General features: G+C 53.6%; 1 protein-coding gene across 1 annotated transcript in view; it reads left to right on the top strand.

Moving 5' to 3' along the window:
- LOC145339718 (TRIO and F-actin-binding protein-like) overlaps positions 1 to 18,807 on the top strand; it is a 54,920-nt gene extending 36,113 nt beyond the window's left edge. The window contains exons 8-13 of the mRNA XM_080184238.1: positions 3,827 to 3,964; positions 6,033 to 6,180; positions 9,500 to 9,605; positions 10,758 to 10,917; positions 16,877 to 17,108; positions 18,785 to 18,807. Of these exons, the coding sequence (XP_080040364.1) occupies positions 3,827 to 3,964; positions 6,033 to 6,180; positions 9,500 to 9,605; positions 10,758 to 10,917; positions 16,877 to 17,108; positions 18,785 to 18,807 (807 nt within the window). The remainder of the gene's footprint in view (positions 1 to 3,826; positions 3,965 to 6,032; positions 6,181 to 9,499; positions 9,606 to 10,757; positions 10,918 to 16,876; positions 17,109 to 18,784) is intronic.
- The last annotated feature ends 3,574 nt before the right edge of the window (positions 18,808 to 22,381 follow it).

The raw sequence follows: 22,381 nt of genomic DNA, 5'->3' as shown, positions 1-22,381 counted from the left end.
CTCTATTGTACCTGCTCCCACCCCCTCCCTGGGCAGCACCTTCCAGACACTCACCACCCTCTGTGTAAAAAAACTTGCCTCGCACATCTCCTCTAAACTTTTCCCCACTCACCTTAAACCTATGTCCCCACTGTGCCATTTTTCAAATGCTGTTTTCACATCAGATGTGGAGTGGCACAGTGGTTAGCACTGCTGCCTCACAGTGCCAGGGACCCAGGTTCGATTCCGGCTTCAGATCACTGTCGCGTGGAGTTTGCACATTCTCCCTGTGTCTGCGTGGGTTTCCTCCCTCAGTCCAAAGACGTGTGGGTTAGGTCGATTGGCTGTGGTACATGGCCCCTTGGTATCGGTGGGGGGGGCGGATTAGGGGGTTAAATACTTGGGGTTACGGGGATAGGTGGGATTGTTGTCGGTACAGGCTCGTTGGGCCGAATGGCCTCCTTCTGCTCTGTAGGGATTCGATGATATTCGCCCCCTTCCCGTCCCACAGCCTCTTGATAATCTCACCTTGCACAGGTGAGGTGTCAGAGGTCAGTGCTGGTGTGACAGTGACCGACTAGAAGCTGGTGAATTAAGTCCCGCTCCCTTCCCTCCATCTTTCTGCTCCTCTGGGGCGATCCTTATTGCTGTGGCCAAACTATTGTTCACCTGGTCTGGTGATTCTGTGTTTCATAGAATAGAACAGAATACCTACAGTGCCATTCGGCCCGTCGAGTGTTTGCTAACCCTTCTGTGGAGCAGCTTGAGTGTTTTAGGAAGCTGAAGGTGAGATATAAAGGCAGCTTGGTGTTGATGGTTTGGTTTCCGACTGGCTGTTTTGTACAGCGTGGGAGCTCCTTCCCCTCTTCATTGCGCTGTCGGGAGGGAGGGATCCATCAGACTGACCCCCCCCTTCCCCAGACCCGGTCAGTGCTCGGATAGCTCAGTAAGAGAGGGTTCAGATTGGAGAGACTTCTGTTCTTCAAGCTTTAGCCTTCAGAAGGGCTGGCCTAAATAGAAAGGCCTGCATTTATATAGCACCTCTCAAGGCCTCCACCACCAATAAAATGCAGTCACTGTTGGAATGTAGGGCAGCCAGCTCCCTACATTTGCATTTGAATTGTTAATTATAGTAACTTACAAGACAGGAACTAAGAGTGCACAGGGATAAGCTCAGTTCTTCCAGCATGAGTGATTTTCCCTGCCGTGGAGAGATTCTCAGTCCACCGGGTTCAGTAACTCCAAGTACTTTGGTAGCACTCCCACTACCTGCACAGCACGGTGGAGCCCCTTTGAGCTGAATCATAGAATCCCTACAGTGCAGAAGGAGGCTATTCGACCCATCGAGTCTACCCACCCAGGCCCTATTCCCATTAGCCCACATATTTTTTTCACTCAGAGAGTGGTTGGGGTGTGGAATGCACTGCCTGCTGTGATAGTGGAGTCGGACACTTTAGGAACTTTCAGGCGGTTATTGGATAGGCACATGGAGCACACCGGAATGATAAAGAGTGGGATGGCTTGATCTTGGGTTTGGACACAGCTCAGCACAGCATCGAGGGCCGAAGGGCCTGCACTGTGTTGTACTGTTCTATGTTCTATGTTCTATATTTACCCTGTTAATCCCCCTGACACTAGGATCAATTTAGCATGGCCAATCTGACCTAACACATCTTTTGGACTGTGGGAGGAAACCAGAGCATCCGATAGTCACTGGGAGAACGTGCAAACTGCACACAGCCATCCGAGGCCAGAATCAAACCCGGGTCCCTGGCGCTGTGAGGCAGCAGAGCTAATCACCGTGTTGCTCCTGTTTCTGATATTGGGTGAGGGCCACACATCTGGCCAGATCACTGGGGCAAACTCCCCTTCTCTCCTTCAGACTAGAAGACTATGTTCACCCAAGGGGGAAGATGAGATCTTGGTACTCCCAATAGTGTAGCACGCCCTCTGTACTCTCCCTGGCAGTGTTACCGGGGATTATCTGCTCTGCAGTTGGTCTGGAGGCTGTGACTCTCTGAATCCAGTTGGTTGGCCACCCACTGAGAGGTGACGCCCCTTCTCAAACCCAGACCCTTGGGGCCAGTAAAGGAAATCTTCCTCTCGTCTGTAGGGAGAGAGTCAATAGGGAGAATTCAAATAGGGCCTGGTGGATAAGGCATTGGCCTCCTGAGCCAGAGGTTGTGGATTCGAGTCCTGTCTGGGGTGGATGTGTGTTTCGGAGCAGCACAAGTGGCACACTGGTTAGCACTGCTGCCTCACAGTGCCAAGGACCCAGGTTCGATTCCCAGCCTTGGGTCACTGCCTGTGTGGAGTTTGCACATTCTCGCTGTGTCTGCGTGGGTTTCCTCTGGGTGCCCCGGTTTCCTCCCACAGTCTAAAGATGTGCAGCTTAGGTGGATTGGCCACGCTAAATTACCCCTTAGTGTCAGGGGGACTAGGCTGGGTAAATGTAACGGGTTATGGGGATCAGGCCTTGGGTGGGATTGTGGTTGGTCAAGACTCAGTGGGCCAAATGGCCTCCTTTAGCAACACAGTAGCTTCTCGGTGACCACTCTTACACTTATGTGTCTTCTGTTGTGTCCTTTCAGGCTACTATGTAAAGTTAAAGTACATGGGATTGCGGGTAATGTCTTGAGATGGATAGAAAGCTGGATAGCAGATAGGAAGCAAAGAGTTGGCATAAATGGGTCTCTTTCTGATTGGCAGTAACTGGCTAATGGGGTTCCTCAGTGATCTGTGCTGGGACCCCAACTGTTCACATTATATATTAATGATTTGGAAGAGAAAACTGAATGTATTATCTCCAAATTTGCAGATGATACAGAGTTGGGTGGGAGGGTGAGCTGTGAGGGGGATGCAGAGATGCTTCAGTGTGATTTGGACAGGCTGAGTGAGTGGGCATCTTCATGGCAGATGCAGTATAATGCGGATAAATGTGAGGTTATCCACTTTGGGAGCAATAATAGGAAAACAGATTATTATTTGAATGGGTGTAAATTGAGAGAGGTGGATACTTAGCAAGACCCTGGAGTCCTTGTGTATCAGTCACTGAAAGTAAGTGCGCAGATACAGCAGGCGGTAAAGAAGGGAAATGGTATGTTGGCCTTCATAGCGAGAGGATTTGAGTATCGGGATAGGGATGTTTTGCTGCAATTGTACAGGGCGTTGGTGAGGCCACACCTGGAGTATTGTGAGCAGTTTTGGTCTCCTTATCTGAGGAAGGATGTCCTTGCTATAGAGGGAGTACAGCGAAGGTTTACCAGGCTGATTCCTGGGATGGCAGGTCTGTCACATGAGGAGAGACTAAGTTGGTTAGGATTATAGTCACTGGAGTTTAGAAGAGTGAGAGGGGGGATCTCATAGAAACTTATAAAATTCTAACAGGGTTAGACAGGGTAGATTCAGAAAGAATATTCCTGGTGGTGGGGGAGTCCAGAACTAGGGGTCAGAGTTTGAGGATAAGGGGTAGAACTGAGGTGAGGAGAGATTTCTGCAGCCAGAGGGTGGGGAATGTGTGGAATTCACTCCCACAGAAAGTAGTTGAGGCCAAAACGTTGTCTGATTTCAAGATGAAATTAGATATCGCTCTTGGGGCTAAAGGGATTTGGGAGCAAGGGGAGGAATCAGGATATTGAATTCAGTGATAACCTGTGATCAAGGCAAAGCAGGCTTGAAGGGCCGAGTGGCCTACTCCTGCTTCTAGTTTCTGTGCAAGTCTGTGAGACATGACCTTCCCTTTACAAAACCACGTTGCTCGTCGCTCATAAAGGAGCTTCAGATTTGGTGATACTGTACGAGGAGTTTGCGAAGGATTGTACAGCGTTTTCCTCTCCTGGGTTTGCAGATCTCCTCCCTGAACACACAGCTGGAAGAGGCCAGGAGAGAGCTGGAATCTTTTCAGGAGCACAGCAACCGACTCCAGGGTCAACACAACTCCACCGAGAGTGTCCGAACACAGGTCCCGAAAGGCTTCATCTCTCAGGTAGGGAACGCACCCTACACTGAAGGCCGTGTGCCTGCCTCCTCGCCGTCATAAACTGCTAGGCCCCGACTCTGGGTGCTGACCCCCCTGACCCCGCCGGGCCCCCCCTGACCCCGCCGGGCGCCCCCCTGACCCCGCCGGGCGCCCCCCTGACCCCGCCGGGCGCCCCCCTGACCCCGCCGGGCACCCCCTGACCCCGCCGGGCGCCCCCCTGACCCCGCCGGGCCTTCCTGACCCCCGCCGGGCCCCCATGACCCCGCTGAGCCCCCTGAGGAAAAAGCCAGCACCCCCACAGTGAGCAGAAGGTTTCCATCCTGCCGCGCTTTATTCCAACGCGCTCCCGGCTGCTCTCCCACATCCGTCCTTCCCTAAACTTGAGGCTGTCAGTACCTGCTGCTCATGTTGTAACTCCCCCCATTCTCACTGATGGTTCTCACCTGGCTCTCCAACTCCAGCCTGTTGACCTTCCCCGATCCACCATTGCTGCCCATGCCTTCAGCTGCCTACGCCCCAGCTCCCTTCACCCCCTCTATCCCTCCCCTCCACTCCACTGCCCCACCCCTCACATCTCCCTCCCCTCGCCCCTCCTCTCGGCCCCTCCCCTCAGCACCCCTCCTCGGCCTCCATCCTCGGCCCCCACCCGCCTCTTCTTCACCTTCCTGGAAGAGACCACTCGAAGCTCTTTAGTATTGCTCACCTGACCCAATATCTCCTTGTCTTGCTCAGTGTTATTGGATCGTGTGTTGTCTATTGGAGTGTTTAATGACATTATTAAAGGTGCTATGTAACTGTAAGTTGTTATTGTATTATTCCCTCTCCGTTCTGTCTCGGTGCTGTACACCACCCTGAGCACCCACTAGCCCCAGAGGGGAGGCATGTGGAATGTTTCATCAGAACCGGAGGAAGCCATTCAGCCCATCAGATCAGATCATGCCTCATAGAAACATGGAATATACGAGCAGGAGAAGACCATTCGGCCCCTCAGTCGTGTCCTGCAATGTGTTCAGATCAGGCCTTATAGAAATGTGGGATATAGGAGCAGGAGGAGGCCTTTTGGCCCTTTGAGTCTGCCCCACCACTCAGTATGATGGTGCCTGAGCCTCTATCTCCTGTCTCTCCCCATCCCCCTGACACCTCTAGTCCCCAAAAATTTCCTTAAATACATTCCAATGATTTGGCCTCCGCAGCATTCTGCGGGAGAGATGTCCACACACTCACCACCCTCTGTGTGAAGACATTTCCCTTCATCCCAGTCCGATACACTCAGATCCTTAACCTGAGACCATGCCCCCCACCCCCCACCGTGTTTTAGCTTCTCCGACCAATGAGACAATGTCTCAGTGTCCACCCTGTCCAACCCTTAGCCCGTATCCTGAGACTGTGACCCCCCCCCCCCCCCCCCCCCCAGCCTCGTTCTAGAACCCCACCCACCCTGGCCAGGGGAACATCATCCCTGCACCCAGTACTTGGGGTGGCACAGTGGTTAGTGCTGCTGCCTCACAGCGCCAGGGGCACGGGTTCAATTCCAGCCTCGGGTCACTGTCTGTGTGGAGTCTGCATGTTCTCCCCATGTCTGCGTGGGTTTCCTCCGGGTGCTCCGGTTTCCTCCCGAGGTCCAAAGATGTGCGGGTTAGGTGGATTGGCCGTGCTAAATGTGTGAGGCTACAGGGGTAGGGCCTGGGTAAGGTGCTCCATCACAGAATCAGTGCAGGCTCGATGGGCTGAATGGTCTCCTTCTGTGCTGTAGGACTCTATAATTTGAAAGTCGTGCCCCCTATTCTGAACGTTCCCCCCCCCCGCCCGTCCACCCCCACCCCACCCCATCCCCACCCTCACCCCACAGCAGGGGGAGTAGTTTCTTTCTATCCACCCCATCAACTCATTCAACCTCCTTAAACACCTTCAACGCAAGGGAATCGGAGCCTGGTCTCTGCCGTTTGTGGTTTGAATCCTGGGGTCCGTTCTCCTCTCTTTCTCTCTCTCGTCCGTGAGTTTTCAGGTTGTTCTAATCACCAACCCGAGCCCCGTAAAATGTTCAATCCTCACCCCCCCCACCCCCCCCTTCCAGGAAACCTGCGAGCGTAGCTTCATGGAGATGGAGGAATCCCATCGGAAAGCCATGGAGGAGCTTCAGAGGCAGCACAAACGGGAGCTGGAGAAACTCCAACAAGATAAAGAGCGACTATTGTCAGAGGAAACGGATGCCACCATCTCCGGTAAGAGCTCGGTATTTCAGAATGAAAACCCACTGCATTCGCGGCTGGAGGGAGACACCTCTGATCTTGTACTTTAGGCTGCAGTAACCTACCCGGAGACACATTCCTGGAAAGTTATCTCGCGGTGGGGAGGGGGGGTGGGGGGGAGGTGGGAGGGTGTCGGGGGGACACCATAAGATACAGAAGCAGAATTAGGCCACTCAGTCATGGCTGCTTAAGTTTCTGAGCTCCATTCTCCCACCTTTTCCCCGTAACCTTAGATCCCCTTACCAATCAAGAACCTACCTGTCTCTGTCGTACACTCGTTGACCCGGCCTCCACAGCATTCTGTGGCAGTGAATTCCACAGATTCTCCACCCTCTGGCTGAATAAACTCTTCCTCATCGCGGTTCAACCTGAAGCTGTGCCCTCGGATCCTAATCTGTCCTAATAATGGAAACATCTTCCCCTGTGTCCAGTCTACCCAGATCTTTCAGTATCCTGTAAGTTTCAATGAGATTTCCCCCCCACCGATCTCATCCTTCTAAACTCCACCGAGTACAGACCCCGAGTCCTCAAACACTCCTCATACGTCAAGCCTTTCACTCCCGGGATCATTCTGGTGATGCTCCTCTGGACCCTCTCCAGGGAAGGATTTACCTGTTGAATGTCTCTGTGAGTCCAGCCAAGGTGAGAGTGCTGTCTCTGTGAGAGGGCCAGGGTGAGAGTGCTGTCTCTGTGAGTCCAGCCAAGGTGAGAGTGCTGTCTCTGTGAGAGGGTCAAGGTGAGAGTGCTGTCTCTGTGAGTCTGATCAAGGTGAGACTGCTGTCTCTGTGAGAGGGTCAAGGTGAGAGTGCTGTCTCTGTGAGAGGGCCAGGGTGAGAGTGCTGTCTCCGTGAGTCTGGCCAGGGTGAGAGTGCTGTCTCTGTGAGAGGGCCAGGGTGAGAGTGCTGCCTCTATGAGAGGGTCAGGGTGAGAGTGCAGTCTCTGTGAGAGGGTCGGGGTGAGAGTGCTGTCTCTGTGAGAGGGCCAGGGTGAGAGTGCTGTCTCTGTGAGAGGGCCAGGGTGAGAGTGCTGTCTCTGTGAGAGGGCCAGAGTGAGAGTGCTGTCTCTGTGAGAGGGCCAGGGTGAGAGTGCTGTCTCTGTGAGAGGGTCGGGGTGAGAGTGCTGTCTCTGTGAGAGGGCCAGGGTGAGAGTGCTGTCTCTGAGAGAGGGTCAGGGTGAGAGTGCTGTCTCTGTGAGAGGGTCGGGGTGAGAGTGCTGTCTCTGAGAGAGGGTCAAGGTGAGAGTGCTGTCTCTGTGAGAGGGCCAGGGTGAGAGTGCTGTCTCTGTGAGAGGGTCAGGGTGAGAGTGCTGTCTCTGTGAGAGGGTCAAGGTGAGAGTGCAGTCTCTGCGCCCGGCCTGCTGCCTGTGACGGATGTGATGATTGGAGGAGATCGGGGTGTTGGGAATCCTCAGTGAAGCTGCTTTCCAATTCGATGGATTCCCTGGGGAAAGTTTTCCCGAGTGTCTGATTACCCCCTTGTCATGAGGAGCGGATTCAGCCGATTCCCAAACTTAAACACCGTCCACAGTTTCCTCTTTTCGTTTCCACCTCACGGTTTTCAGAAAGGGAAATCCTTGACAAAATTGACTTTGGAGGATTTGACCGACGTGTGGAGAGATAAAACGTTAAAAAAACACGATCATCTGGGCCACAGGTCACTGTAACTCGGACAACTGGGAATTATTAGTGAGAACCAGCACGGACTTGTTCAATTATCTTTTAGCTAATACGCAAGAACCAGGAGCAGGAGTTGGCCATCTGCCCCCTCGAGCCTTCCCGCCCATTCAATAAGATCATGGCTGATCTTTTCATGGACTCAGCTCCACTTACCCGCCCGCTCACCGTAACCCTTAATTCCTTTAGAAATTTATCTCTCTTTGCCTTAAAAACATTCGGTGCGACAGCCTCAACTGCTTCACTGCGCAGGGAATTCACAACGCTGTTCAGATTTTTCGATGAGGCAACAGAGAGGGTTGATGAGGGTAACGACATTGACGTGGCGTACACAGACATCCAGAAGGCATTTGATAAAGGACCACGGTGGCACAGTGGTTCGCACTGCTGCCTCACAGCGCCAGGGTCCCCGGTTCAATTCTGACCATTCATTGCCTCACTGAATGGTGGAGGAGATTTGAGGGGCTCCTCCTGCTCCAATTGCTTTGAAACTTGGGATGGTATTAAGCCACCCTTCAGCTTTCTCTTTCCCAGGAAATAAAATTTACAAACCGTAGAATCCCTACTGTGCAGAAAGAGGCCATTCAGCCCATCGAGCCTGCACTGGCTTTCTGCAAGGCTAACCCCTCTGCCCTATTCCCACAACTCTATGCATTTACTGTGGCCAATTCACCTAACCTACACAGCTTGGGGCACTAAAGGTCAATTTAGCAAGGCCAATCCACCTAACTTGCACATCTTTGGAGTGTGGGAGGAAACTGGAGCATCCAAAGGAAACCCATGCAGACACGGGGAGAATGTGCAGGTATCACCCAAGGCGGGAATCGAACCCGGGTCCCTGGCGTTGCGGGGCAGCAGTGCTAACCGCTGTGGCGCCCTAGGAGAAGGCTTATGTGAACCATAAAATCCAGCATAGGTCAGTTGGGCCGAATGGCCTGATTCTGTGCTGTAACAGATGATCCCAGCAACCGCTCCCATCACAATTCCCGTTGCCTGGCTCTGGTTCAGCTCATTTCGAGACTTTAACCCTCATTTCATTCCTTGTTTATACAATTGTTGTTGCTTCTGAGGAAGTTGACTCCCAAGCCCGCTAATTAGATGCAAATGATAATTTAAATAAATTATGCAGCCCCGCCCCAATTTCTAACATGGAGCTGATGACGTCTGGAATCTAGCGCCCACAGTCTCGTAGAGACCGCGGTGCCCAGCGGGGAGCCTGTGGAACGGCCTCTGCTTGAGTCTCCCGGCCCACTGCACTGCTAAATCAGCACACGGGCTGGCAGAATCATCCCCAAAAGCAAATAGAACTTCATTTTATTTGATCTCAGCATGGCCCCTGAGGTCTGCCCATGAATAGAGACCAGGTGAGTTGGCATGGAGGATGTAAGGGCAAAGGTTGATGGGTGGGGGTCATGGGTTGGCGAAAGGTTTCATTGACGACTGTAGTTTGGGGTGGGGGGGGGTGGGGGTTGGAGGGGTGGTGGGTGGGTGGGTGGGGGGGGGTAGTTAGCTGCTGCCAGAAGGTTCTGGGATACACAAACCCATGGCGGTTTCTGCTGGTGACCTGTGGGTAACAATGTGAAAGCAGTGACTCTGAGTGGTGACCGCTCTGTGTTGCAGCCATTGAAGCCGTGAAGAAGGCCCATCGTGAGGAGCTGGAGCGACTGCGGAGAACTCAGAACATTACCAACAATAATGATCTGGAGAGGCTTCGGAAGCAGCACCAGTGAGTATCACCTCCCGTGTGTGTGTGTGTGTGTGTGTCTGTGTCTGTGTGTGTGTCTGTGTGTGTCTGTCCCTTACTAAGGGGCTTGCCACTAGCAGAGGGAGCTGCTGGTGTCAGTGGGTGTTTAGTTTATTTTTCTAACATTGGGTGGAGTTGAGGGTGGGGGGGGGTCACTCGCCTTCAGAGTTTATCCAATCAGAGTCCACCCGAACCACAGCAATCTGGACTCTGACCGAAACTGATTATTTCTCCAGGAAAATGGTGCGATTGGCGGCTAGTTAAATGACACACTGACTACCTCAACCCCAGCCAGTTAGCAGCAGTGATTGATGTGGGAATACGCGAGTCATTCCCATCCCGGATTGGGAATAATGATGTCCGGCGCAGCACATTACAGGATGCCTATCCAGGAGCGCGGGGGATCTAGTCGAGAGCGCGGGGGGATCTGGCCGAGAGCGCGGGGGGATCTAGTCGAGAGCGCGGGGGGATCTAGTCGAGAGCGCGGGGGGATCTGGCCGAGAGCGCGGGGGGATCTAGTCGAGAGCGCGGGGGATCTGGTCAGGAGCGCGGGGGATCTGGCCGAGAGCGTGGGGGGATCTGGCCGAGAGCGCGGGGGATCTAGTCGAGAGCACTGGGGATCTAGTTGAGCGCGTGGGGGATCTGGTCAGGAGCGCATGGGGGATCTGGCCGAGAGCGTGGGGGCATCTGGCCGAGAGCGCGGGGGATCTAGTCGAGAGCACTGGGGATCTAGTTGAGCGCGTGGGGGATCTGGTCAGGAGCGCGGGGGATCTAACCGAGAGCACTGGGTATCTAGTCGAGCGCACGGGGGATCTGGCCGAGAGTGCGGTGGATCTGGCCCAGAGCACTGGGGATCTGGCCGAGATCGCGGGGGATCTAGCCGAGACCGCGGGGGGATCTGGCCCAGAGCGTGGGGGATCTAGCCAAGAGCGCGGGGGATCTGGCCCAGAGCACTGGGGATCTGGCCGAGATCGCGGGGGATCTAGCCGAGAGCGCGGGGGGATCTGGCCCAGAGCGTGGGGGATCTAGTTGAGAGCACGTGGGGATCTAGTCGAGAGTGTGGATTGCCCTTTGGGTGGGTGCGCTGTGTGACAGTCACGGGCTGTGCTGATTATTGGTTGCTTCCCCCCGTAGGGAGGATCTGGACGCGTTGCAGCGAGAGCTGCAGGTTCTGTCGGAACAATATTCCCGCAAATGCCTGGAGATCAACTACCAGATGAAGGAGACGCAGATGAGGGAGAAGGACCTGTCTCGGAGCCAGCGGGAGAACGAGGAACTGCTGCGACAGAACCAGGTACCGGGGGCAATCTCAGCGAGGGCCAGGCCAGAACGCGAGCCCCTCAGAGACTCCTTACACTGAGGGAGTCGGTGGGGGGGGCTTCAGGAAACAGGGGATGGGAACAGGCCATTCAGCCCATCATCAGCCATGGCTGGTGTGATACACAGCGGTGAGTGTAGAATGGTCACTCTAATCCCAGCCTCAGGAAGCCTGGTGATCCATATAGAACAGCACAGCAACAGGCCATTCGGCCCACAATATTGTGCTGAACATGATGTAAAATTAAACTAATCCCTTCTGCCTGCCCTTACTCCATATCCCTCCATTCCTGCATATTCATGTGCTTATCTAAAAGTTCCTTAAACACCCCTAACGTACTGAGGGAGTGCCGCACTGTCGGAGGGTCAGTACTGAGGGAGTGCCGCACTGTCAGAGGGTCAGTGCTGAGGGAGTGCCGCACTGTCAGAGGGTCAGTGCTGAGGGAGTGCCGCACTGTCAGAGGGTCAGTACTGAGGGAGTGCTGCACTGTCAGAGGGTCAGTACTGAGGGAGTGCCGCACTGTCAGAGGGTCAGTACTGAGGGAGCGCCGCACTGTCAGAGGGTCAGTACTGAGGGAGTGCCGCACTGTCAGAGGGTCAGTGCTGAGGGAGTGCCGCACTGTCAGAGGGTCAGTACTGAGGGAGTGCTGCACTGTCAGAGGGTCAGTACTGAGGGAGTGCCGCACTGTCGGAGGGTCAGTACTGAGGGAGTGCCGCACTGTCAGAGGGTCAGTACTGAGAGAGTGCCGCACTGTCAGAGGGTCAGTGCTGAGGGAGTGCCGCACTGTCAGAGGGTCAGTGCTGAGGGAGTGCCGCACTGTCGGAGGGTCAGTACTGAGGGAGTGCCGCACTGTCAGAGGGTCAGTACTGAGGGAGTGCTGCACTGTCAGAGGGTCAGTGCTGAGGGAGTGCCGCACTGTCAGAGGGTCAGTGCTGAGGGAGTGCCGCACTGTCAGAGGGTCAGTGCTGAGGGAGTGCCGCACTGTCAGAGGGGTCAGTACTGAGGGAGTGCTGCACTGTCAGAGGGGTCAGTACTGAGGGAGTGCCGCACTGTCAGAGGGGTCAGTACTGAGGGAGTGCCGCACTGTCAGAGGGGTCAGTACTGAGGGAGTGCCGCACTGTCAGAGGGGTCAGTACTGAGGGAGTGCCGCACTGTCAGAGGGTCAGTACTGAGGGAGTGCCGCACTGTCAGAGGGTCAGTACTGAGGGAGTGCAGCACTGTCAGAGGGTCAGTACTGAGGGAGTGCTGCACTGTCAGTAAACCCATGTTATTACTCAGCTAATCCCCCCGATGCTAAGGACAATTTTTCATGTCCAATGCACCCTAACCAGCTTAACTTTTGGACTGTGGGAGGAAACTGGAGCACCCGGAGGAAACCCACGCAGACACGGGGAGAACGTGCAGGCTCTGCATAGACAGTGACCCGAGGCCGGAATCGGACCCAGGTCCCTGGCGCTGAGAGGTGGCGTTGCTCGCCAATGTGCCACCCATAAATTGGCTGCTGTGTTTCCGACATTGCACCAGTGACTACACTTGAAAAGTACCTCTCTGTCTGTGCAGAGTCTGCACGTTCTCCCCGTGTCTGCGTGGGTTTCCTCCCACAGTCCAAAAGACGTGCGAGGTTGTGAAAGGTAATGCATGACTTTCACTTCTTGCCTTTCTTGTCTTTTCTTAATTCTACTGCCAAGAATCCCCAACACCCTAAACAGACAATCACACAGCTCCCCCACTGCCAGTGACATCTTATCCTGCCTTCCAGTGTTAGGCTGCACAGCGGTCAAGACATTAGCCTACAGAAAAATTAGCCAAGTGCCAAGTCCGCGCAGCGTGTTACTGGGCACTGGGTAGGCTACAGGGCAGAAATACATCGGCAGGAAATGGAAGAGGAGGTGGTGGTATTCGTGGTGTTCTTAAAGTTTATTTATTAGTGTCACAAATAGGCTTACATTAACACCGCAAGGAAGTTACTGTGAAAATGCCATCTGTTCGGGTACACCGAGGGAGGATTTAGCATGGCCAATGCACCTAACTAGCATGTCTTTTGGACTGTGGGAGGAAACCCACGCAGACACGGGGAGAACACGCAGACTCTGTGCACAGACAGTGACCCAAGCTGGAAATCGAACCTGGGTCCTTGGCGCTGTGAGGCAACCACTGTGCCACCGTGGTGTTGTCACTGGCCTAGTAATACAGAGGCCCAGGGCAATGTACTGGGGACTCAGGTTCAAATCCCACCACAGCACCTGGGGAAATTTGAATTCAGTAAAAATCTGGAATTAAGAATTTGCTGATGACTGTGAAACCATTGTCGATTGTCAGAAAAACAGATATGGTTCACTAATGTCCTTGGAGGAAGGAAATCTGCCGTCCTTACCCGGTCTGGCCTACATGTGACTCCAGGACCACAGCTATGTGGTTGACTCTTAACTGCTCTCCAAGAGCAGCTAGGGATGGGCAATAAATGCTGGCCAACCAGCAATGCCCACACCTCATAAAGAAAAGACAGACTCCACTAGTTTAAAATTTATTTATTAGTGTCACAAGTAGGCTTACATTAACACTGCAATGAAGTTACTGTGAAAATCCCCCTAGTTACCACACTCTGGTGCCTGTTCGGGTACACTGAGGGAGAATTTAACATGGCCAATGCATGTCTTTCGGACTGTGGGAGGAAACCGGAGCACCCGGAGGAAACCCACGCAGACACGGGGAGAATGTGCATACTCCACACAGACAGTGACCCAAACCAGGAATCAAACCCAGGTCCCTGGCGCTGTGAGGCAGCAGTGCTAACCCACTGTACCACTACTCTGGAAGTTCAGCACTGAGGGGAAGGTTAAGTTGTTGTACGCGTGACTTTTAAGACAACATCCACAGCCACTGGAGACACTAACGCGTGGTTTACAGTACAGGATGTCACTGCTATTTAAAAGCCTTGTGTTTCCGCGGCAGGACACATTTAGAATAATGCACACTCAGGAGGGAAGCTTGTCATATCTCGAAGATTCAGATAACAGTATAACTAAGGTCCCTGCTGTCCTCTTTACTTCCTGTGAGACTCATCTCCACTCAGAGACAGCAAACCTTTGACCACTGGCTTTCAGTGCAAGGGTGGGGCACTCTCTCACCTCTCCACCCACTACAGCATTGACCGGGGTCAGGGGGCCTGTACCTCCTCACTTCGCTGTTCATCCCCACTTTTCCGCTATGAGTTACAAAATTCCCACAAAGATGCCTCTTATTTGCCAATATACCGACAATTTATATGTTGAAAAATATTTTGGGGTGGCACAGTGGTTAGCACTGCCGCTTCACAGCGCCCGGATTCGATTCCCGGCCTCGGGTCACTGTCTGTGTGGAGTCTGCACATTCTCCCCGTGTCTGCGTGGGTTTCCTCCGGGTGCTCCGGTTTCCTCCCACAGTTCAGAGATGTGTGGGTTAGGTGGATTGGCCATGCTAAATGCACTCGGTTATGGGGATAGGGCAGGAGAGTGGGCCTGGGGGGGGGATGCTCTTTCGGAGAGTCAGTGGCTCGATGGGCGGAATGGCCTCCCTCTGCACTGGAGGCGTTCTAGGGTTGTATTGGCAAATTCTCATCATGTGTTAACCATGTATCTGAACTTTCAGGGACCTTTAAAGTTTGTTTATTCGTGTCACAAATAAATTAACACTGCAATGAAGTTACTGTGAAAATCCCCTCATTGCCATATTCTGTCATCTGTTTGGATAAACTGAGGGAGAATTTAGCATGGCCAATACACCCTAACCAGCACATCTTTTGTACTGTGGGAGGGGCAGCACGGTAGCACAGTGGTTAGCACTGCTGTTTCACAGCTTCAGGGTCCTGGGTTCGATTCCCGGCTCGGGTCACTGTCTGTGAGACTGCACATTCTCCCCGTGTCTGCGTGGGTTTCCTCCGGGTGCTCTGGTTTCCTCCCACAGTCCAAAGATGTGCGGGTTAGGTTGATTGGCCATGCTAAGAAATTGCCCCTTAGTGTCCAGGGATGTGTAGGTTAGAGGGATTAGTGGGTAAAATATGTAGGGATATGGGGGGTAGGGCCTGGGTGGGATTGTGGTCAGTGCAGACTCGATGGGCCGAATGGCCTCTCTCTGTACTGTATGATTTCTATGAAGATATTTTCTTTTCTATGAAACCGGAGCACCCGGAGGAGACCCACGTAGACACGGGGAGAACATGCTAACTCTGCACAGACAGTGACCCAAGCTGGGAATTGAACCTGGGACCCTGGCGCTGTGAGGCAGCAGTGCTAACCCACTGTGCCAATAGTCCTCAGAAAAGCTGAATAAATTGTGACTGTTCTCCCTCACAAAGAGAGAGCTGAGTGGTGACCAGATAGAGATCGTGAAAATTAAAAGCTAATCGGGTGGACACACAGATCCACTTGTGAAAGAGACCAGAACTAGGAATTATTAAAATAAGATAGTCACCAATATATCAAATGAGAAATTAAAGGCAAATGTCTTTCAACTGCAGAGTAGTCAAACTCCCTTAACAGCACAGCACCTTTCAAACCCCCGGCTGCTCCTGTCTGGAAGGACAAGGGGAGCAGATATCTGGGGACACCACCACCTGGAGGTTCCCCTCCAAGCCACTCACCATCCTGCCTGGGAAACATCCCACTGTTCCTTCACTGTTACTGTGTCAGAGTGCTGAGTCTCCCTCCCTAACAGCACCGTGTCAGGTTAACTTCACTGAGTGGCTGTGTGGCTAATTCTAGCCTGCAGGCGGCTGTGTGGTTGTGACTCCTTTTTAAGCGCTTACCACAAACTGCCCAAAGGTCAACAACTTTGCCCACGTGGGGTTTGGGGGGGTGGGGGTTGGGGGGGGTGGGGGGGTTGTGCCCGAGTGTAAACCTTCTGTAGCAAGAACATCCTTCCGCAGGTAAGGACACCAAAATTGCACACAATATTCCAGGTGCGTGCACACTGCAATTGTACAGGGCATTGGTGAGGCCACACCTGGAGTATTGTGAGCAGTTTTGGTCTCCTTACCTGAGGAAGGATGTCCTTGTTATAGAGAGAGCACAGCGAAGGTTTACCAGGCTGATTCCTGGGATGGCAGGTCTGTCACATGAGGAGAGACTCAGTCGGTTAGGATTATATTCACTGGAGTTTAGAAGAGTGAGGGGGGGATCTCATAGAAACTTATAAAATTCTAACAGGGTTAGACAGGGTAGATTCAGGAAGAATGTTCCCAATGATTGGGAAGTCCAGAACTAGGGGGTCAGAGTTTGAGGATAAGGGGTAAACCTTTTAGTTTAAAGTTTATTTATTAGCGTCACAAATGGGCCTATGTTAACACTGCAATGAAGTTACTGTGAAAATCCCCTAGTCACCACACTCTAGTGATTGTTCGGGTACACTGAGGGAGAATTTAACATGGCCAATGCACCCTAACCAGCACGTCTTTGGGACTGTGGGAGGAAACCCATGCAGACACGGGGAGAACATGCAGACTCTGCATAGAGTGACCCAAGGCGGGAATCGAACCCGTGTCCCTAATTATTCGGGCTGCTTCTCTGAGGGGAAGTGCAGACGGAGTCTGTGGATGGGAGGCCGGTTTGCGTGACGGACTGGGCTTTGTTCACAATCCTTTTGTAGTTTCTTGCAGTCTTGGGCAGAGCAGGAGCCGTACCGAGCTGTGACGTGTCCGGAAAGGTCACTTTCTCTGGCACGTTTGTAATAATTGGCAAGAGTCGTAGGGGACATGCCGAATTTCCTTGGTCTCCTGAGAAAGTGGGGGAGTTGGTGGGCTTTCTTAACATAACTATGGTAACCCTGAATATGTTGGAGCTGCTCGAACACTCCCCTGAAGCTGTGTGATTACGTGTGGATGCAACACTCTGAACCGGACAACTCTCACCAAGAGCTTCATTCACATCCCATTCCTGATATTTCTCTCCGCCTCCTGCAGGAGTTGAACGGCCAGTTGTCGGAAGAGATTGCCCGAATACGAACGCTTGTCACAGGGAAGAGCCAGGGACACGTTGGGAATTTAACTGTAACCAGTGACAGAGATACCTGTGAATTGGAGGTAAGAGCGGAAGGTGGGGGCTGGCTTTTCACTGAATCACAGACCAGTTGGCAAGAAAGTGGTTTGAAAGCCCAGGATCACCCAGCGCAGGAGGAGGTCACTCTAGATAGAGGTATAGAGGTTTATAAAATAGAGGTAGAGGTGTGTAAGATGTTGAGAGGAATAGATAGGGTGGATTCTCGGAGGCTATTTCCCAGGGCTGAAATGGACGCTACGAGAGGACACAGGTTTAAGGTGCTGGGGAGCAGGTACACAGGAGATGTCAGGGGTAAGTTTTTCACTCAGAGGGTGGTGGGTGAGTGGAATCGGCTGCCGTCGGTGGTGGTGGAGGCGAACTCGCTGGGGTCTTTTAAGAGACTTCAGGATGAGTACATGGGACTTAATGGGATATAGAGTGATAGATAGGCCTGGTAGGTATGGATATGATCGGCGCAACTTGTGGGCCGAAGGGTCTGTTTGTGCTGTAGTGTTCTGTGTTCTATGTTCACTCGGCCCATCCACGTCTGTACTGGCTCTTTGAAAGAACTACCCTATTATTTTCACTCCCCTCCTCTTGTTCCCCATCACCCTACAAACTGTTGCTTTGCTAAACCATTGCAGGTAGACATCATGCTCTTCAGGGTCAAAGGGAATTGTTTAAATACTTAAAAGGCCAAAGGCCTTTGGCTCTTTCTCCAGTCACATAGCTCTCTTAAAAAGCAGGCATCGAACATGATGGGCTGAAGAATCCTCTACTGTACTGAGTGATTCTATTGTATATAATACTGTGTTAATAGCAATACAGAACAAAAATAGTTGTTACACCAGTAAGTGTGATCCCAAAAATAACAATGAGGTAAAAGTGGAGACCAATCAGACCACTTGCCAACCAATCAGCGCTCTCTTCTCATGCAGTATAAATTGTTGTTCCCTTGGCAAGTCTTGCAAATAGTCCTGATGAGTGCAGGATGAAAAACTTCGACAACGTGTGTCTTTTTTCGACAACACTCAAATTTTTGCATCGTCAACTTTGAGATGTGTTGGGGGACACAGCTCGTATGAGCTTACCAAGCCTGGTTCAGTACCTCACTGGAGGTTGAGGACATCATAATGTCATAAGGTACAAGGAGCAGGAGATAGGTCATTCACCCCTCAGCCATTCCGTAAGTCTGAAAGACGTGCAGGTTAGAATCATCGAATCCCTACAGTACAGAAAGAGGCCACTCGGTCCATCGAGTCTTCACAGACCACAATCCCATCCAGGCAATATCCCCATAATCCTGCGTATTTACCCTGCCCTTGACATTAGGGTCAATTTAGCATGGCCAATCAACCTAACCCGCACATCTTTTAGACTGTGGGAGAAAACCAGAGCGTTCGGAGGAAACCCACGCAGACACGAGGAGCATGTGCAAACTCCACACAGACAGTGACCCAAGCTGGGAATTGAATCCGGGTCCCTGGCACCGTGAGGCAGCAGCGCTAACCACCCGTGCCACTGTTTGTAATTTCCCGTCCCCCTGGCTTTCGATTCAGGATCAGTGGAAGTTATTCCTGTCTCCCCGCTTGCCTTAATAGCTTGAAAACTTTGATCAAGTCACCCTTTAATTCTGTAAATGCCAGGGAGTAGAACTCTCCGAAATTAACTGTTGGTGTCCAGTGAACATTCTGGTTTAAAATAAAACCACAGAAAATGCTGCAAAATCTCAGCAGGTCTGACAGTATCTGTGGAGAGAGAGAATAGAGCCAATGTTTCGATTCTAGAACAGACTGGAACAGATTTTCCAGCATTTTCTGTTTTTGTTTCAGATTCCAGTATCCGCGGAAATTGACATTTATCGTCCTGGTAAATCTACCTGCCCAATTCTAGGCTATTGTGGCTGCAATACCTGTTTATCTTGACTTGAGAGTCTGAGGGCAGTTTGTTCATCGGAGAGGACTGTGTTTCTAACTTGCCTTCTGCCAGAAACCGGCTCTGTTAATTCCTCAAACTCACACTTCCACCTCAGTTTTTTTTCAACAGTATCACAAGTAGGCTTACCTTAACACTGCAATGAAGTCACTGTGAAAATCCCCTAGTGGCCACAGACCGGTGCCCGTTCGGGTCAACGCACCCTAACCAGCACGTCTTTTTGGACCGTGGGAGGAAACCCACACAGACACGAGGAGAATGTGTAGCCTCCGCACAGACAGTGACCCGAGCCAGGAATCGAACCCGGGTCCCTGGTGCTGAGAGGCTGCAGTGCTGACCCGATGTGCCACCGTGCTGCCCTTGGGGGAATCTGCTGTCAAATAAGTGTTTAGAACATTCAAAACCCAGCAGGGGAGACCAACACGTTTTAACTGACACTTGGGGTAGAATTCTACCGTCACGTCGCGCCCGTTTTTTGAGCGTGAAAACGTGGTGAAGTCGGGTGTGAGGCTGTTGCTCGAGCTGCGCTCATTTCCGCGTCGGTTCACACTTTTCCGAGGGAAAAAACCGGCACAATCGGGAAGCTGTCCAAAACAGGCAGAGTGTTTTTGTATTCACCCCAGTCCAGTTAGTGAGCTGCACGCCTGCCTTTACCACCGTGCTCGCCCAGTCCGGAATCGGCCCGGGACGGACACCTTCCATTAAAGTCCGATTCTAACGCTCCAGCAGTGGGGGGGGGGGGGGGGGGTCAGTGCCTACCATCCGGCAGTTCCGTGCTGCTCACGGGGTGGGGGGGTCCTTTTGCGGTGGCCACGTTGTGTTTCAGGCTCTGAGCGTGTGAGGGGCGGAGGGGGGAGGGTGGGGGCTGTGTTGCTGGGGGGCTGTAGCGGGGGATAGTGGGCTGTGAGGGGTTGGAATGGGATGGTGGGGGTACTGTGTGCATATGGGGGGGTGGGAAGGGGATGGGGGGGTACTGTGTGCGTATGGGGGGGGTGGGAAGGGGATGGGGGGGTACTGTGTGCGTATGGGGGGGTTGGAATGGGATGGGGGGGTACTGTGTGCATATGGGGGGGTGGGAAGGGGATGGGGGGGTACTGTGTGCGTATGGGGGGGGTGGGAAGGGGATGGGGGGGTACTGTGTGCGTATGGGGGGGTTGGAATGGGATGGGGGGGTACTGTGTGCGTATGGGGGGGTTGGAATGGGATGGGGGGGTACTGTGTGCGTATGGGGGGGTGGGAATGGGATGGGGGGGTACTGTGTGCGTATGGGGGGGTTGGAATGGGATGGGGGGGTACTGTGTGCGTATGGGGGGGTGGGAAGGGGATGGGGGGGTACTGTGTGCGTATGGGGGGGTTGGAATGGGATGGGGGGGTACTGTGTGCGTATGGGGGGGTTGGAATGGGATGGGGGGGTACTGTGTGCGTATGGGGGGGTTGGAATGGGATGGGGGGGTACTGTGTGCGTATGGGGGGGTGGAAAGTGGATGGGGGGGTACTGTGTGCGTATGGGGGGGGTTGGAATGGGATGGGGGGGTACTGTGTGCGTATGGGGGGGTTGGAATGGGATGGGGGGGGCTGTGTGCGTATGGGGGGGTGGAAAGTGGATGGGGGGGTACTGTGTGCGTATGGGGGGGGTTGGAATGGGATGGGGGGGTACTGTGTGCGTATGGGGGGGTTGGAATGGGATGGGGGGGTACTGTGTGCGTATGGGGGGGTTGGAATGGGATGGGGGGGGCTGTGTGCGTATGGGGGGGTGGAAAGTGGATGGGGGGGTACTGTGTGCGTATGGGGGGGTTGGAATGGGATGGGGGGGTACTGTGTGCGTATGGGGGGGGGTTGGAATGGGATGGGGGGGTACTGTGTGCGTATGGGGGGGTTGGAATGGGATGGGGGGGGTACTGTGTGCGTATGGGGGGGGTGGAAAGTGGATGGGGGGGTACTGTGTGCGTATGGGGGGGGTGGGAAGGGGATGGGGGTACTGTGTGCGTATGGGGGGGTGGGAAGGGAATGGGGGGGCTGTGTGCATATGGGGGGGGTTGGAATGGGATGGGGGGGTACTGTGTGCGTATGGGGGGGTTGGAATGGGATGGGGGGGTACTGTGTGCGTATGGGGGGGGTTGGAATGGGATGGGGGGGTACTGTGTGCGTATGGGGGGGGTTGGAATGGGATGGGGGGGTACTGTGTGCGTATGGGGGGGTTGGAATGGGATGGGGGGGGTACTGTGTGCGTATGGGGGGGGTGGAAAGTGGATGGGGGGGTACTGTGTGCGTATGGGGGGGTTGGAATGGGATGGGGGGGTACTGTGTGCGTATGGGGGGGGTGGGAAGGGGATGGGGGGGTACTGTGTGCGTATGGGGGGGTTGGAATGGGATGGGGGGGTACTGTGTGCGTATGGGGGGGGCAGTGGGAAGGGGATGGGGGGGCTGTGTGTGTATGGGGGGGTTGGAATGGGATGGGGGGGTACTGTGTGCGTATGGGGGGGGCAGTGGGAAGGGGATGGGGGGGTACTGTGTGCGTATGGGGGGGTGGGAAGGGAATGGGGGGGCTGTGTGCGTATGGGGGGGTGGGAAGGGAATGGGGGGGCTGTGTGCGTATGGGGGGGGTGGGAAGGGAATGGGGGGGCTGTGTGCGTATGGGGGGGGTGGGAAGGGGATGGGGGGGCTGTGTGCGTATGGGGGGGGTGGGAAGGGGATGGGGGGGCTGTGTGCGTATGGGGGGGGTGGGAAGGGGATGGGGGGGCTGTGTGCGTATGGGGGGGTGGGAAGGGGATGGGGGGCTGTGTGCGTATGGGGGGGTGGGAAGGGAATGGGGGGGCTGGTGACAAGGGGATGGGGGGGCTGTGTGCTTATGCGGGGGAGGGGGGGGTGTCCTAAAAACACACCCAAAAGACAGATCTGAAACTCTCCCAGTTCAAGTCCGCCCCGCAGTTAGACAAAAACAGTAAAACAGGGTCCTTCCAATCTGCCGCAGTTTTTAAAAAATATTTGTCCCAGACTTTTATGTTTCTAAAAACAGAAATGATTCAATGTCCGGAGTGGTGCCAGGCAGAGAGTTCATATAAAAGTGACTATCATCGAACACACTGAGACTGGCTTCACATCAGAGTCTCAGTGTCTCAGAGTCTCAGAGTCTCAGAGTCTCAGTGTCTCAGAGTCTCAGTGTCTCAGAGTCTCAGTGTCTCAGAGTCTCAGTGTCTCAGACTGTCAGAGTCTCAGTGTCTCAGTGTCTCAGAGTCTCAGTGTCTCAGTGTCTCAGAGTCTCAGAGTCTCAGAGTCTCAGTGTCTCAGACTGTCAGAGTCACAGAGTCACAGAGTCTCAGAGTCTCAGAGTCACAGTGTCTCAGAGTCTCAGTGTCTCAGAGTCTCAGAGTCTCAGTGTCTCAGAGTCTCAGTGTCTCAGACTGTCAGAGTCTCAGTGTCTCAGTGTCTCAGAGTCTCAGTGTCTCAGAGTCTCAGAGTCTCAGTGTCTCAGACTGTCAGAGTCTCAGTGTCTT

The sequence above is a fragment of the Carcharhinus amblyrhynchos genome, unplaced genomic scaffold, assembly GCF_965287045.1.
Source record: "Carcharhinus amblyrhynchos unplaced genomic scaffold, sCarAmb.v2.hapA scaffold_629, whole genome shotgun sequence".
Classification (NCBI taxonomy): domain Eukaryota; kingdom Metazoa; phylum Chordata; class Chondrichthyes; order Carcharhiniformes; family Carcharhinidae; genus Carcharhinus; species Carcharhinus amblyrhynchos.
This window is presented reverse-complemented; position numbering and strand designations above follow the sequence as displayed.